This window comes from Dipodomys spectabilis, unplaced genomic scaffold (assembly GCF_019054845.1).
Source record: "Dipodomys spectabilis isolate Male_0828 unplaced genomic scaffold, ASM1905484v1 ptg000196l, whole genome shotgun sequence".
Lineage (NCBI taxonomy): Eukaryota > Metazoa > Chordata > Mammalia > Rodentia > Heteromyidae > Dipodomys > Dipodomys spectabilis.
In genome coordinates, this window is record NW_024870873.1 from 686,120 (window position 1) to 700,785 (window position 14,666).

The 14,666-nt window shown below is 58.6% G+C and overlaps 1 protein-coding gene across 8 annotated transcripts; it reads right to left on the minus strand.

Annotated features, from left to right (window-relative positions):
- Window positions 1-1,896: 1,896 nt before the first annotated feature.
- On the minus strand, window positions 1,897-14,135 carry LOC122121733 (arylsulfatase L-like). 8 transcript variants are annotated; one of them, XM_042695866.1, is made up of 12 exons: window positions 12,997-14,135; window positions 11,867-12,027; window positions 11,572-11,618; window positions 10,764-10,925; window positions 8,856-8,977; window positions 7,721-7,843; window positions 6,941-7,367; window positions 6,088-6,224; window positions 4,774-4,908; window positions 4,522-4,684; window positions 3,387-3,508; window positions 1,897-2,673 (listed from the first exon to the last, which is right to left on the minus strand). In XM_042695866.1, exons 3-12 carry the CDS (start codon window positions 11,601-11,603, stop codon window positions 2,327-2,329), a joined length of 1,770 nt encoding a protein of 589 aa, XP_042551800.1. In that variant the 5' UTR covers window positions 11,604-11,618; window positions 11,867-12,027; window positions 12,997-14,135; the 3' UTR covers window positions 1,897-2,326. The 8 variants fall into 8 exon arrangements, with proteins under 8 accessions (XP_042551800.1, XP_042551801.1, XP_042551802.1 ...); XM_042695867.1 differs by lacking the exon at window positions 11,572-11,618 and having other exon boundaries at window positions 11,867-14,135; XM_042695868.1 differs by lacking the exon at window positions 4,774-4,908 and having other exon boundaries at window positions 11,867-14,135.
- Between the last annotated feature and the right edge of the window lie 531 nt (window positions 14,136-14,666).

Consider the following 14,666-nt stretch of genomic DNA (forward strand, 5'->3'; position numbering starts at 1 on the left):
GAGGGCAGGACCTGGAAGAGACAGACAGCCCCTGTGGCCTTCCAACAGCCAGGAGGCGGGACCTGGAAGTGAAGGACAGCCCCTGAGCCCATACATTCACTAGTGGGCGGGACTTCTGGGTGATGGGCACCCACAGCATTCATAGAGCTAGCCACGAAGAGGCGTGGCTTCACACATATCGACTCTCCAGCTATTGGCTTGGCAGGAGGGGGGACCCAGGGATGATGGACAGCATGCCCTGACTTTCAATATCACCCAAGGAAGAGGCGGGACCGGACCCCCAGCTTCCCTGGGCAGGGCCAAAGGATGGAGAGACAGGCGTGTCAGCCAATCAGAGCAGGGGCGTGGCTGGAGGAGTCCCCGGGGAAGCCAATGGGTCCCTCCCTCCAGAGAAGACCCGGATGTCGTGCAGGTGCAATGCATCCTAGGCCTAGGGAGACACAGACCTCCAACCTCGACTTATCCTACCGCCATAAGGAGCTATAGGCCCATCCGGGTCAATCCCTGGAGAGGTCATTGGGGTCCCCTGGGACAGGCACAGAAGGGGAAGAGGTCGCAGGCCTGGTCATCCACCCATCCATCCACCCAACCACCGCCCCCCCTTAGAGTGGGCCAACATCCGGGTACCCCACTTCTCCAATCCCGCTGGGCCAATCTGAATCCGAGTTCAGGTAGTTAGGGGCAGGACTGTCGTGTGAGGTCCAATCAGCAGCGAGTTGGATTTGTGGGGGGGCTAAAAGGCATGTCTTACAGCTGGACCAATGACAAGTGAATTAGGAAAGTGAGGGCAGGGCTTTCATGGAATAGGCCAATCAGGTGTGAATCTAGGTGGTGGGATGTCCTAGAGGAGGGCAAGACCAAGCCTGTATCCTAGCAACCCACTGGAAATGGTCTGAAATGGAAGGTTGGATTAGTCCAATACCCTAGCAACCACCGGAAATGGCCTGAAATGGAAGGCGGGACTAGTCCAATACCCTAGCAACCACCGGAAATGACCTGAAATGGAAGGTGGGACCAGCCCTGTATTACGACCGGAAATGTTCTGAAATGGAAGGCGGGACCAGTCCTATACCCTAGCAATGACCAGAAGTGGCCTGAAATGGAAAGTGGGACTAGTCCTATACCTTAGCAATGACCGGAAATGACCTGAAGTGGAAGGTGGGAGTAGTCCTATACCCTAGCAATGACTGGAAATGACCTGAAATGGAAGGTGAGACTAGTCCTATACCCTAGCAACGACCAGAAGTGGCCTGAAATGGAAGGGGGGACCAGCCCTGTATCCTAGCATCAACCGGAAATGACCTGAAATGGAAGGCAGGACCAGTGCCCGGCTTCTGACCCCGGTGACCCCTGACCCTGCCGTGCGGTGCGGTGCTCACGAGGTTTTATTGTGTGAGAAGTTAGAGGACATAGGCCCGGATGTGAGAGGGCCCCGGATGGGAGGCTGGGAAAAGGCCCCGGATGGGAGGACCAAGGTGGAGGTCCAGGATGAGAGGCTCAGGATGTGAGAGTCCCCGGATGTGGGAATCCCTGGGTCTGAGAATCCCCAGATGTGAGACTCTCTGAATGTGAAAATCCCCGGATGTAAGAGTTCCCCAGATGTGAGAATCCCCGCATGTGAGAGTCTCTGGATGTAAAAGTCCCTGGATGTGACAATCCCCGGATGTAGGAATCTCTAGATGTGGGAATCCCCGGATGTGAGAATCCCCGGCTGTGGGAATCCCCAGATGTGAGAATCCCTGGATGCGAGAATCCCCAGATGTGGGAATCCCCGGGTGTGAGATTTCCCCAGATGTGGGAATTCCCTGGTCTGAGAATCCCCGGATGTGGGAATCCCCGGATATGGGAATCCCCGGATATGTGAATCCCCGGATGTGGGAATCTCTGGATGTGAGACTCCCCGGATGTGAGAATCTCTGGATGTGAGAGTCTGTATGTAGGAATCCCCGGATGTGAGAGTCTCTGGATGTGAGAATCCTCGGATGTAAAAGTCCCCGGATGTGAGAGTCTCTGGTTGTGAGAATCCCCGGGTGTAAAAGTCCCCGGATGTAGGATTCCCCAGATGTGTAAATACATCCCCGGGAATCCCCGGATGTGTCACCAGAAGTGAGAATCCCCGGATGTGAGAATCCCCGGATGTAGGAATCCCCGGATGTAGGAATCCCTGGATGTGAGAGTCTGTATGTGGGAATCCCCGGATGTGGGAATTTCTGTATTTGAGTATACCCAGATGTTTAATACCCGGATGTGAGTCCCCGGATGTGAGAGGCGCAGGCCAGGATCTGCCATAGCCCCAGGGAAGTTGGTGGTTGTGGTCGGGTCGGGGTCAGAGGTCGGGGATCAGGTGGTCGCAGGCACAGAGCGGTCCGGGCGAGCAGCAGGGCTGCAGGCGCGGGCTCCAGGTGTTGTGTGCAGGGGCGAGGGGCGGGGCCGCGAGGGGGCGGCGCATGCGCAGCATCCGGGCCACCGCGGCCTCCACGCGCCTGCGCGTCGCCATCGGGCCCTGCAGCGGGCGAGTCTCCCCTGGGTCCGCCGTCAGGTCAAAGAGCAGTGGCCGCCGGTGGCGGGTCATTCGCCGCCCCGAGCAGGCGCAGGCAGGGAAACCAAGGCAGGTGCCCGAGCCCGGCGGGTCGAAGCGTGGAGTGGCGAAGTGCAGCTTCCACACCGTGCGGCCTGCGGGGGGTGGGGGAGTAACATCCAGGGCCTCACATCCGGGGATTCCCATCCGGGAATTCACATCCAGGACATCACATCCGGGGATTCGCATCCGGGCATTCACATGCAAGACCTTACATCCAGGGATTCCCATTCAGGACTTCACATCTGGGTATTCACATCCGGGGATTCCCATCTAGGACTTCACATCCGGGGATTCACATGCAGGACCTCACATCCGGGAATTCACATCCGGAACCTCACATCCAGAACCTTACATCTGGGGCTTCACATCTGGGGATTCACATCTGGGGCTTCACATCTGGGGATTCACATCCGGGGGGGCCACATCCGGGCATTCACATGTGGGACCTCACATCCGGGGACTCACATCCGGGGATTCTCATCTGGGACCTCACATCCAGGGATTCCCATTTGGGACCTCACATCCGGGGCCTCACATCCGGGGATTCCCATCCGAGGCCTCACATCCGGGATCTCACATCCAGGGCCTCACATCCAGGGATTCTCATCCAGTACCTCACATCCGGGAATTCCCATCGGGGACTTCACATCCGGGGATTCCCATCTCATGACTTCCATCCAGGTCCTCACATCCCGGGATTCCCACATCCGGGTCTCCCACCCCCAGGCCTTGCATCCGGGTCCCTGCGCGCATGCATGCAGCTCCCTCCTCCGCCCCAGGGCCCAACTGAGGTCGAGGCACTCACTTGGGCGGTCGAACCAGCGCACAGCGTGCAGCCGGGCCTCGCAGTAGTGCAGCAGGAAGTCGTGGCCTGCGGCCTGCGCCGTCCCCAGCAGCGCGGGCATCAGGTCCCGGCCGTCCACCTCCCTGCGGGACCCGGATGTGCAGGCTTCTGGGCACTCAGAGACCCGGATGTGCAGGCCAGAGCCCCCAGAAACCCGGATGTGCAGGCCAGAGATCCCAGAGACCTGGATGTCAAGGCTTGAGCCTTTAGAGACCCAGATGTGCAGGCTTCTGAGCCCTCAGAGACCTGGATGTGCAGGCTTCTGAGGCCTTCAAGACCCGGATGTCCAGGCTCCTGAACACTCAGAGACCCGGATGTGCAGTCTTCTGAGCGCTCAGAGGCCCGGATGTGCAGGCCAGAAATCCCAGAGACCCAGATGTCCAGGTTTCTGAGCCCCCAGAGACCCGGATGTGCAGGTCTAAGACCCAGGCCTCTGGTCTTAGAGACCTGGATGTGCAGGCCTGAGGCCTCAGAGACCCAGATATCCAAGCTTCTGAGCGCTCAGAGACCCGGATGTCCATGCTTCTGAGCCCCCAGAGACCGGATGTGCAGGCCTGAGATCCCAGAGTCCCGGATGTGCAGGCCTGAGATCCCAGAGTCCCGGATGTGCAGGCCTGAGCCCTCAGAGACCCAGATGTGCAGGCCTGAGCCCTCAGAGACCCGGATGTCCAGGCCTGAGACCTGGGCCTAGGTACTCAGAGACCTGGATGTGCAGCCCTGATGCCTTAGAGACCCGGATATGAAGGCCTGAGTCCTCAGAGAACCAGATGTCCAGGCTTCTGAGTGCTCAGAGGTCCAGATTTGCAGGCCTGAGCCCTTAGTTACCCGGATGTAAAGGCTTCTGAGCCCCCAGAGACCCGGATGTCAAGGCCTGAGCCCCGGGTCTTGGGTCTTAGAGACCCGGATGTGCAGGCTCCTGAGCCCCCAGAGACCCGGATGTGCAGGTCTGAGCCCTCAAAGACCCAGATGTGCAGGCTTCTGAGCAACCAGAGACCCGGATGTGCAGGCCTCAGCCTCCCCCCCTCGGGATCCCCGAGGCCCCGGATGACCCCCCTTCTCCTCCACCCCGTGGGGACCCAGGCAGGCGAACTCCTACCTGTCCGCCGGAACCCAGCCCCCGGCCAGGCGCACCACGGTGGGGAACAGGTCCATGAGGCTGGTGGGCTCAGGCACCAGGCGCCCTGCGGGCAGGGTCCCGGGCCAGCGCACCAGCCCAGGGACCCGGATGCCGCCCTCCCAGCCGCCCATGCCTTTGCCACCTGCAAGGGGGGGGCGGAGGGCAAAGGTCAAGGGGCGGGGTCGGGCTGCATGGGAGGCCCCGCCCACCCTGCCTCAGTTTCCCCCTCGCCTCGGTGCACGCCGTTGGAACCCCCGAGGCGGGCGCCCCCAGCCCGGGCCTCCAGTGAGGCACCGTGGTCCGACGTGAAGTAGACGAGGGTGCGGCGCCCCAGCCCCGCACCGTCCAGCGCTGCCAGCAGTCGCCCTGCGGGGGGGGGGGGGGAAATGGGTCTGTGCCTCAGTTTACCCCCAGCATCCACCGTGCCTCAGTTTACCCAACATGCATCATGACTCAGTTTACAAATTTCCATCGTGCTTCAGTTTATCCTCAATGCCCAGTGACTTAGTTTACCCAACAGGCACCCACCGTGCCTCAGTTTACCCCCAACGCTCACCGGGCCTCAGTTTACCCAAATGCACTGTGCCTCAGTTTACCCCCAACATGCACTGTGCCTCAGTTTACCCAAATGCACTTTGCCTCAGTTTACCCAAGTGCACCGTGCCTCAGTTTACCCTAAACATGCACCGTGCCTCAGTTTACCCCTATATTTGGGCCTCAGTTTACCCAAGTGCACCGTGCCTGTTTACCCAAATGCACCGTGCCTCAGTTTACCCCAACCCGCTGACCCCGTCCCCGTGCCTCAGTTTACTCCCATCCCGGTGCCTCAGTTTACTCAACCCACTCACCTCGTCCCCGTGCCTCAGTTTACCCAACATACACCATGTCTCAGTTTACCCAACATGCCCAGTGACTCAGTTTACCCAACATGCACCATGCCTCAGTTTACCCAAATACACCGTGCCTCAGTTTACCCCAATACCCAGTGACTCAGTTTACCCAACATGCACCGTGCCTCAGTTTACCCCTATACTCGGGCCTCAGTTTACCCACATCCACCGTACCTCAGTTTACCCAAATGCACCGTGCCTCAGTTCACCCTGAACATGCACCGTGCTTCAGTTTACCCAACATGCACCGTGCCTCAGTTTACCCAAGTGCACCGTGCCTCAGTTTACCCCCAACATGCCCAGTGACTCAGTTTACCCAAATGCACCATGCCTCAGTTTACCCAAACCCCATGCCTCAGTTTATCCCCAACACACTGACCCCGTCCCCGTGCCTCAGTTTACCCAAATGCACCGTGCCTCAGTTTACCCCAACCCATTGACCCCGTTCCCATGCCTCAGTTTCCCCCATCCCGCTCACCCCATCTCTGTGCCTCAGTTTCCCCCAACCCACTCACCCCACCCCTGTGCCTCAGTTTCCCCATCCCGCTCACCCCGTCCCCATGCCTCAGTTTCCCTATCCTGCTCACCCCACCCCCGTGCCTCTGTTTCCCCCATCCCACGCACCATGCCTCAGTTCCTGCCCCCCCGCACTCACCCACCATCCAGTCAAGCTCCTCCACGTTGTCGCCGTAGGCGCCGTGCGCGCTGCGGCCCCGGAAGGCAGGTGAGGTGACCAGCGGGACGTGGACGTGGAGGAAGGAGACGAGGAGGAGGAAGGGGCGGGCCTGGTGCCTGCGGATCCACGTCAGACCCCGCCCCCACCATCAATAACCTCACTGATAACCGACCTGATCAGGTATTGCCAATAATCGATCAGATGATCGATAATTGATCCTGATCTGATCAGATATTACCAATAATCGATCCTGATCTGATCGATAATACCAATAATCGATCATGATCTGATCGATAATACCAATAATCAATAGTGATCTGATCAAAAATACCAAAATCGTGATCCGATCAGTTATTACCAATAATCAAACAGATCTGATCAGTTATTACCAATAATCAAACATCTGATCGATATGACCAATAATAGAACATGAGCTGATCAGATATTACTAATAATCGAACAGGATCTGATCAATAATACCAATATTCGATTGTGATGTGATCGATAATACCAATAATCGAACATCATCTGATCGATAATACCAATAATTGAACATGAGCTGATCAGTTATTACCAATAATCGAACATCATCTGATCAGTTATTACCAATAATCGATCATGATCTGATCAATACTACCAATAATCGATCATGGTCTGATCTGAGGTTTACCAGATGTCTCTACAGATCTACTAGATGGAACATCCGGGGACCTGAGGTCTACCAGATGTCTATAGAGATCTACTGGATGTACATCCAGGGATCTAAGGTCTACCAGTTGACTATAGAGATCTAGTAGATGGAATTGGTCCCCCTCCCCGACCCCAGGCTGACCTGTGGATGAAGGCCTCAGCCTCCCGCAAGAAGAGCCCCGCACTGGCCTCAAACCTCAGAGGCTGCTGGACGACCTGGTGATCCCTCATCAGGAAGCAGTCAGCATGGACGATGAAGATACCCAGGAGGCGGGAGGTGCAGGCCAGGAGCAAGGCCCCACATCCGGGGCCCAGCACCCAGGGCACCCAGCGCAGGCCCAGCAGGCCAGTGACCTTCCCAGCGGCCAGGCAGAGCAGGGAAAGCAGCAGCAGCTGAGCCCCCAGGTCCAGGGGCCCTTGCAGACGCGCTCGCTTCTCCGAGGGCTCCGCTTGCAGGCAGTCCCCCATCAGGGTGAAGGGGACCCCGAAGAAGGAGTCAAACCCGTGGTTCAGGGGGTGGTGGCAGTGGTCAGTGGGGGACTCACAGTTGAGGCCCAGGTGCCATTTGCCTGGAGGGGAAGAGATGGATGGATGAGTGAATGGATGGGTGGATGGATGGGTGGATGGATGGGTGGGTGGATGGTTGGGTGGGTGGATGGGTGGGTGGATGGATGGATGGATGGATGAATAGGGGAATGGGTGGGTGGATGGATGGATGGATGGATGAATAGGTGGATGGGTGGATGGATGGATAGATGAGTGGATGGATGGATGGATGGGTGGATGGGTGGATGGATGGATGGATGGGTGGATGGGTGGATGGATGGATGGATGGATGGATGGGTGGATGGATGGATGGATGGGTGGATGGATGGGGGATGGGTGGATAGATGGATGGGTGGATGGATGACTTCTTTCTTACCTATGAGGCCGGTGGCATATCCCTGCTCCTGCAGGATCTTGGCGAAGGTGATCTCGGAGGTGGGCAGCCCGCCCGACACGGCTGCCCACTGCAGCACGCGCGCCCCGTTGGTGGTCACCATGCCTTCCAAGAGAGAGGAGAAGGACCCTAGGTCAGTGATGATGGCGTCCCGGGTCAGGAGGGGGTATCTAGCACCTTCAGGGGGAAGGCCTGCTGTGTCTGGGATAGCCTGGGACCTGCGCACCCGGGGTGGAAAGGACCCCAGCCCTGTGAGCCCCCGGGGGAAACCAATATGGCATCACTTCCGGTTTCCTGGCGTTTCAGGGGGGAAGTCCCAGAGTCTCAGGAATTTGAACCTGAGATCCTCAGAGTAGTCCTCCCCTCCCTCTGATGGACCTCAGTGCCCTAGATGTTGAGCCTCAGTTCCCTGGATGTTGGACCTCAGGTCCCCGGATGTTTGATGTTAGTATCCCGGATGTTGGCCCTCAGATCCCCGGATGATGGAGTTCAGTGCCCTGTATGGTGGATATCAGGACCCGAGATGTTGGACTTCAGTTACCCAGATGTTGTAGCTCAGTTCCCTGGATGTTGGATCTTACAACCCTGGATATTGGAGCTCAGATTCGAGTATGTTGGCCCTCAGATCCCCAGATGTTGGAGCTCTGTTCCCTGGATGTTGGGGCTTAGGTTCCCGGATGTTGGATCTTAGTACCCCGGATGGTGGATGTCAGGTCCTCGGATGTTGGAGTTCAGTTCCCAGAATGTTAGGCCTCAGATCCCCGGATGTTGGATCTTAGTACAATGGATGTTAGAGATAAGGTCCCCAGATGTTAGAGTTCAGTGCCCCGGATGTTGGTGCTCAGATCCCCGGATGTTGGATCTTAGTAACTGGATGTCAGAGATGAAGTCCCTGGATGTTAGAGCTCAGTGCCCTGGATGTTGGTGCTCAGTTCCCCGGATGTTAGGCTTTAGATCCCCGATGTTGGGTCTCTGATCCCCAGATGTTGGATATCAGGTCCATGGATGTTGGATCTTAGTACCCCGGATGTTGGCTCTCAGATCCCCGGATGTCCCGCCCCCACCTCCCCCCCACCGCCCCCTCCATTCCCCAAATGTCCCACCCCCCCATACCGACCCAGGCGCACAGGGTAGCGTCCCGTCAGGAAGGCCGCATGGCTCGGGCTGCAGACGGACGCTGCCGCCAGGTGCTGGGTCAGCCGCACGCCGTCCCGGGCCAGGCCGTCCAGGTGCGGGGTGCTGTGGGGGGAGAGGAAAACTGAGTCACAGCCTAGAACATACGGGGACCTGGGGTCTAACATCCGGGGATCTAATGCACAACATCCCAGGAGCTGAACTCCAACATCCAGGGCCCTGAGGTCCCACATCCGGGGATCTAAGATCCAACATCCGGGGACTTGAGATCCCACATCCGGGATACTAAGATCCAACATCTGGGGACCTGAGGTCCAACATCCTGGGATCTAAGGTCCAACATCTGGGGCCCTGAGATCCCACATCCAGGGTACTAAGATCTATATCTGTGGACTGGACTCCTACATCCGGGGATCTAAGGCCCAACATCCGGGGACCTGAGGGCCTACATCCGGACAACTAAGATCCAACCTCTGGGACCTGAGCTCAAACATCTGGGTACCTGGTCTCCAACATCTGGGACACTAAGATCCAACATCCAGGGATCTGATATCCAACATCCGGGGGCCTGATCTCCAACATCTGGGGTACTAACATCTAACATCTGGGAACCTGATTTCCCACATCTGGGTTATACTAAGATTTAACATCCGAGGACCTGATCTCCAACATCCGGGGCACTAACATCCCACATCCAGGGATCTGATATCCAACATCCGGGGACCTGATCTTCAACATTCAGGAAACTGAGATCTAACATCCTGGGAATTGAACTCCAACATCCGGGGACCTAACATCCAACATCCGGGGACCTGAGGTCCACTAGATGTCTATACAGTTCTCCTGGTGGAACATCCGGGGAACTGAGCTCTAACATCTGGGGTACTAACATGTAACATCCGGGGACCTGATATCCAACATCCAGGGCAGTAAGATTCAACATCCGGGGACCTGATCTCCAACATCGGGGACCTGATCTCCAACATCCGGAGCACTAACATCTAACATCCGGGAACCTGATTTCCCACATCCGGGGCATTAAGATCTAACATCCGTGGACCTGTCCTTCAACATCCAGGGCACTAACATCCCACATCCGAGGATCTGATATCCAACATCCGAGGATCTGATATCCAACATCCGGGGTACTAACATCTAACATCGGGGACCTGATATCCAACATCCAGGACACTAAGATCTAACATCCAGGCACCTGGGCTCCTACATCCAGAGGAATAAGATCCAACATCCGGGGCACTGAGCTACAACATCCAGGGTACTAATAGCTAACATCCGGGGACCTGAGCTCCCACATTCGGAGCACTAACCTCCAACATCTGGGGACCTGAGCTCCTACATCTGGGGCACTGAAGTCCAATATCTGGGGACATAATCTCCCACATCCGGGGTACTAAGATTTAACATCCAGGGACCTGATATCCAACATCCAGGGCACTAACATCCAACATCCGGGGACCTAGTCTCCAACATCCGGGGTACTAACATCCAACATCCAGGGAACTGAAGTCCAACATCCGGGAACCTGATTTCCCACATCCGGGGTATTAAGATTTAACATCCGGGGACCTGATATCCAACATCCGGGGCATTAAGATCCAACATCCGGGGACCTGGTCTCCAACATCCGGGGACCTGGTCTTCAAATCCGGGGTACTAACATGTAACATCCGGGGACCTGATATCCAACATCCGGGGCACTAAGATCCAACATCCGGGGATTTGATATCCAACATCCACCATACTAACATCCAACATCCGGGGAACTGAGTTACTAGATGTCTATACAGTTCTCCTGGTGGAACATCCAGGGATCTGAGCTCCCACATCCGGGTAACTAAGGCCCTACATCCGGGCCTCCCCCTCTGCTCACCGCAGGCTGCGGTTCCCGAAGCTGCCCAGGTCGCCCAGGCCCAGGTCGTCGGCCAAGAGCAGCAGGAAGTTGGGGCGCGAGGGGGCGGGGCCTGCGCAGGGGCCAGGGGGGAGGAGGAGGAGGAGGAAGGCGAGGGGTGGGGCTGCGCAGCTGCTGTGCGACCTGAGGAGGAGAGAGAGGAGGAGGAGGGGTGGATGGGTGGATGGATGGGTGGATGGATGGATGGATAGGTGGATGGGTGGATGGATGGATGGATGGGTGAATGGATGGGTGGATGGATGGATGGTTGGATGGATAGGTGGATGGGTGGATGGGTGGATGGATGGATGGATGGATGGATGGGTGAATGGATGGGTGGATGGATGGATGGTTGGATGGATGAGTGGATGGGTGGATGAGTGGATGGATGGATGGGTGGATGGGTAGATGGATGGATGGGTGGATGGGTGGATGGATGGATGGGTGGGTGGATGGATGGATGGGTGGATGGATGGATGGGTGGGTGGGTGTATGGATGGATGGGTGGGTGGATGGATGAATGGATGGATGGGTGGATGGATGGATGGGTGGGTGGATGGATGGATGGATGGATGAATAGGTGGATGGGTGGATGGATGGATGGATGGATGGGTGGATGGATGGGTGGATGAATAGGTGGATGGGTGGATGGATGGATGGATGGGTGGGTGGATGGATGGTTGGGTGGATGGGTGGGTGGATGGATGGGTGGATGGATGGGTGGATGGATGGATGGGTGGATGGGAGGAGGGATGGGAGGACTCCCCCTCCCTCCAGGCCCTCTCCTGACCAACATGGCGCCCAGGATCGCATCCTTCCCATGATGCTCCCCGTTTCCTGGAAGAGAAGGCCGGAAGCAGGAAGTGGGGAAGAGCTGAGGAACATCCGGCCACCCCAGGGCCAGGCTGCTGTTGCCCCCACCAGTACATCAGCCCCTCACCTTGTCTTTCCAGGCTTGTGGCAGGGCCCTGCAGCCCCCACCCCAGGGCATGGTGGGACATCCGGGGGGGCTCCAAAAAGCAATCGAAGCCCCCCCACCCCGGGTCCCCACACCTCTCCCCGTGTTCCCCAGAGGACGAACTCACATCCACAGTTCTCTGCCATCAGCGCCTGGGCCTGCTGCTCTCCCTGCCAGCCAGGAAGCTCGCAGGGGTCAAATGTCCACGTCACTCCAGCAGCCAGAACTCCACAACCCCCCTCCAAAATAAAAGTCCCCTTGTTCCTTGGAAAGGAACAGGATGTGGTGCTGAAGGGGAAGGCAGGGAAGAAAGGGAAAAGCCTGGAGTTGCTGGGCTGGGCGCCAAGAAATTGCCAGGCCTGGCAGAGGCAGGAGGAAGGGGAGGAGGGAAACCTCGAGAACTACATGGAGGGCTGCAATAAGAGTCAGGACCGTCAGGGAGCGTGGCCTGTGCCCAGGGGGCATGGTCTGTGCTCAGTAGGGCGTGCCAGAGCTCAGGAGGGTGTGGCCTGGGCTGGGGAGGAAGTGAGGGACTCAGGAGGGCTTGGCCTGCGCTGGGGGGCGGAAGTGAGGAAGAATTCCATCCAGAAGCAGCATGGCTGCTTTATTGCCTCCGAGTCTGGGAAAGGACCCCAACGGCCAAAGCGCAGCTGGAGCCCGGGGCCAAGGTGTGGAGTGCCCGCTCCGCCCACATCTGGGTTCCACCTCTCACATCTGGGTCTCAACCCCTCACATCTGGGTCCCAACCCTCACATCCGGGTCCAAACCCCTCACATCCGGGTCCTGGCGCCTGCCAGTGGACCTGGAGTTAAGTAACATCCTGGTACTCGCCTCCACATCTGGGTTCCCGTACCTGGAGATCCCTAACATCTGGGTACCGACCCCACATACGGGTTCACGGACCTGGAGGTCCCTAACATCTGGGTACTCACCCCACATCCAGGTTCATGGACCTGGAGGTCCCTAACATCTGGGTACTCACCCCACATCCAGGTTCATGGACCTGGAGGTCCCTAACATCTGGGTAGTTCCTATTCCACATCTTGGTCCTGGACCCTCAGTGGATGTGGAGGGACCTGACTCCGGGATCCCCACACCACATCTGGGTCCTAGACCCTGTCAGTGGAAGGAGAGGAGCATGACATCCGGGACTCCACACGCCACAGCCAGGCCTGTGGATGTGATATCCGGGTCCTGCCCAGCACATATCTGGGTCCCTGCCACAGTCCACATCCGGGTTAATGGACGCGGACTTACATAACATCCGGGTTCCCCATGCAACATCCGGGTCCTGGCCCCTCAGTGGACCTGGAGATAGGTGACATCCGGGTCCCCCAGTCCACATCCGGGTCCTGGCCCCTCAGTGGACCTGGAGATAAGTGACATCTGGGTCCCTGACGCCACATCCGGGAGAGTGGACACGGAGGAGGGTGACATCCGGGTCCCCCAGTCCACATCCGGGTCCTGGCCCTTCAGTGGACCTGGAGATAAGTGACATCCGGGTTCCCCAGGCCACATCTGGGTCAGTGGACACGAATGAGGGAGACATCCGGGTCCCTCCCAGTCCACATCCGTGTACTGGCCCCTCAGTGGACATGAAGGAAGGTGACATCCGGGTCCCTCCTAGTCCACATCCGGATCCTGACCCATCAGTGCATCTGGAGGAAAGTGACATCCGGTTTCTCCATGCCACATCCGGGTCAGTGGACATGGAAGAAAGTGACATCCGGGTCCCTTCTAGTCCACATCCGGGTCCTGGCCCCTCAGTGGACCCGGAGATAGGTGACATCCGGGTTTCTCCCAGTTCACATCTGGGTCCTGGCCCCTCAGTGGACCCAGAGATAGGTGACATCTGGGTCTTTCCCAGTCCACATCCGGGTCCCTCCCAGTCCACATCCGGGTCCTAGCCTCTCCGTGGCCTCTGGTCGGACTGCAGCTTCTGTACAGCACATGCAGGTTTGGAGCCCCACATCCGGTCATCTTCCGGCTGGGGCCCAGGAGTCTTGCTGGAGCCGGACATCCGGGTCTCACGCGCTTTCCCGGCAACCGAACCCAGCGGCCTAAAGGCAGGAATGAAGCCCCACATCCGGGTCTTCTCGGTCTGTTGCCTGGCAACCGAACACAGAGGCCTAGACGCTGCGGTGGAGCCCAATGTCCTGGTATCTTCACTTGGTTGCCCGGCAACCGAACGCCGCGGCCTACCGGCGGGAATGAAGCCCCACATCAGGGTCTCCTCAGTCCGTTGCCCTGCCATGGCACCCAGCGGCCTAGTGGCGGGAATGAAGCTGAACATCCGGGTCTCTGGCACACGGGGGTCGTGTCTGGGCGGCGCCCCGGGGTGGGCGTGGCAGACGTAGGCGCCGCGGTCGCGCTCGGAGGCGGCGCGCACCTCCAGGCTGCCGTCGGCGCCCAACGTGAAGCGGCCATGCCTCTGTGGCCCACGCAGCACCAGCCCCCCGGGCAGGCGCCAGGACACCGGAAGCATGGAGGTGGGGCAGCGCAGCCGGAAGCTGCCGCCCAGCACCACACGCAGCGCCGCCCCCGGCGCCGCCCCAGGGGGTGGAGTCAGCGCCTCAGAGGGCAGAGTCGGTGCGTCAGGGGGTGCAGTCAGCGCCCAAGATGGCGGGGCAGGCGGGCCAGGGGGCGGAGCTGCCTCAGAGGGTGGAGCCAGCGCACCAGGGGGCGGAGTCAGCGCCCAAGATGGCGGGGCAGGTGCGTGATGGGGCGGAGCCGGCGCAACAGGGGGCGGAGTCAACGCCTCAGAGGGCGGAGCCGACGCCGCAGCGGGGAGAGCCCGCGCCCACCATGGCGGCAGCCGCACCCACATCCGGGCTTCGCCCGCTGGGTTGCGCGCCACGCACACCACGGCATCGCTGCCACCGCTGTGCAGCGCACGCACATCCGGGATTTCCAACGTCCCGCGCGCA

Excerpts from the sequence above, each read along its gene's own strand:
- LOC122121733 (XM_042695866.1), bottom strand. The coding sequence starts at position 11,603 with ATGGGAAGGATGCGATCCTGGGCGCCATGTTG. Across the intron at positions 7,844-8,855 it reads ACGCTACCCTGTGCGCCTGG|GCATGGTGACCACCAACGGG; the intron begins GTCGGTATGGGG and ends CTCTCTTGGAAG. Across the intron at positions 4,685-4,773 it reads TTCCAACGGCGTGCACCGAG|GTGGCAAAGGCATGGGCGGC; the intron begins GCGAGGGGGAAA and ends CCCCCCTTGCAG.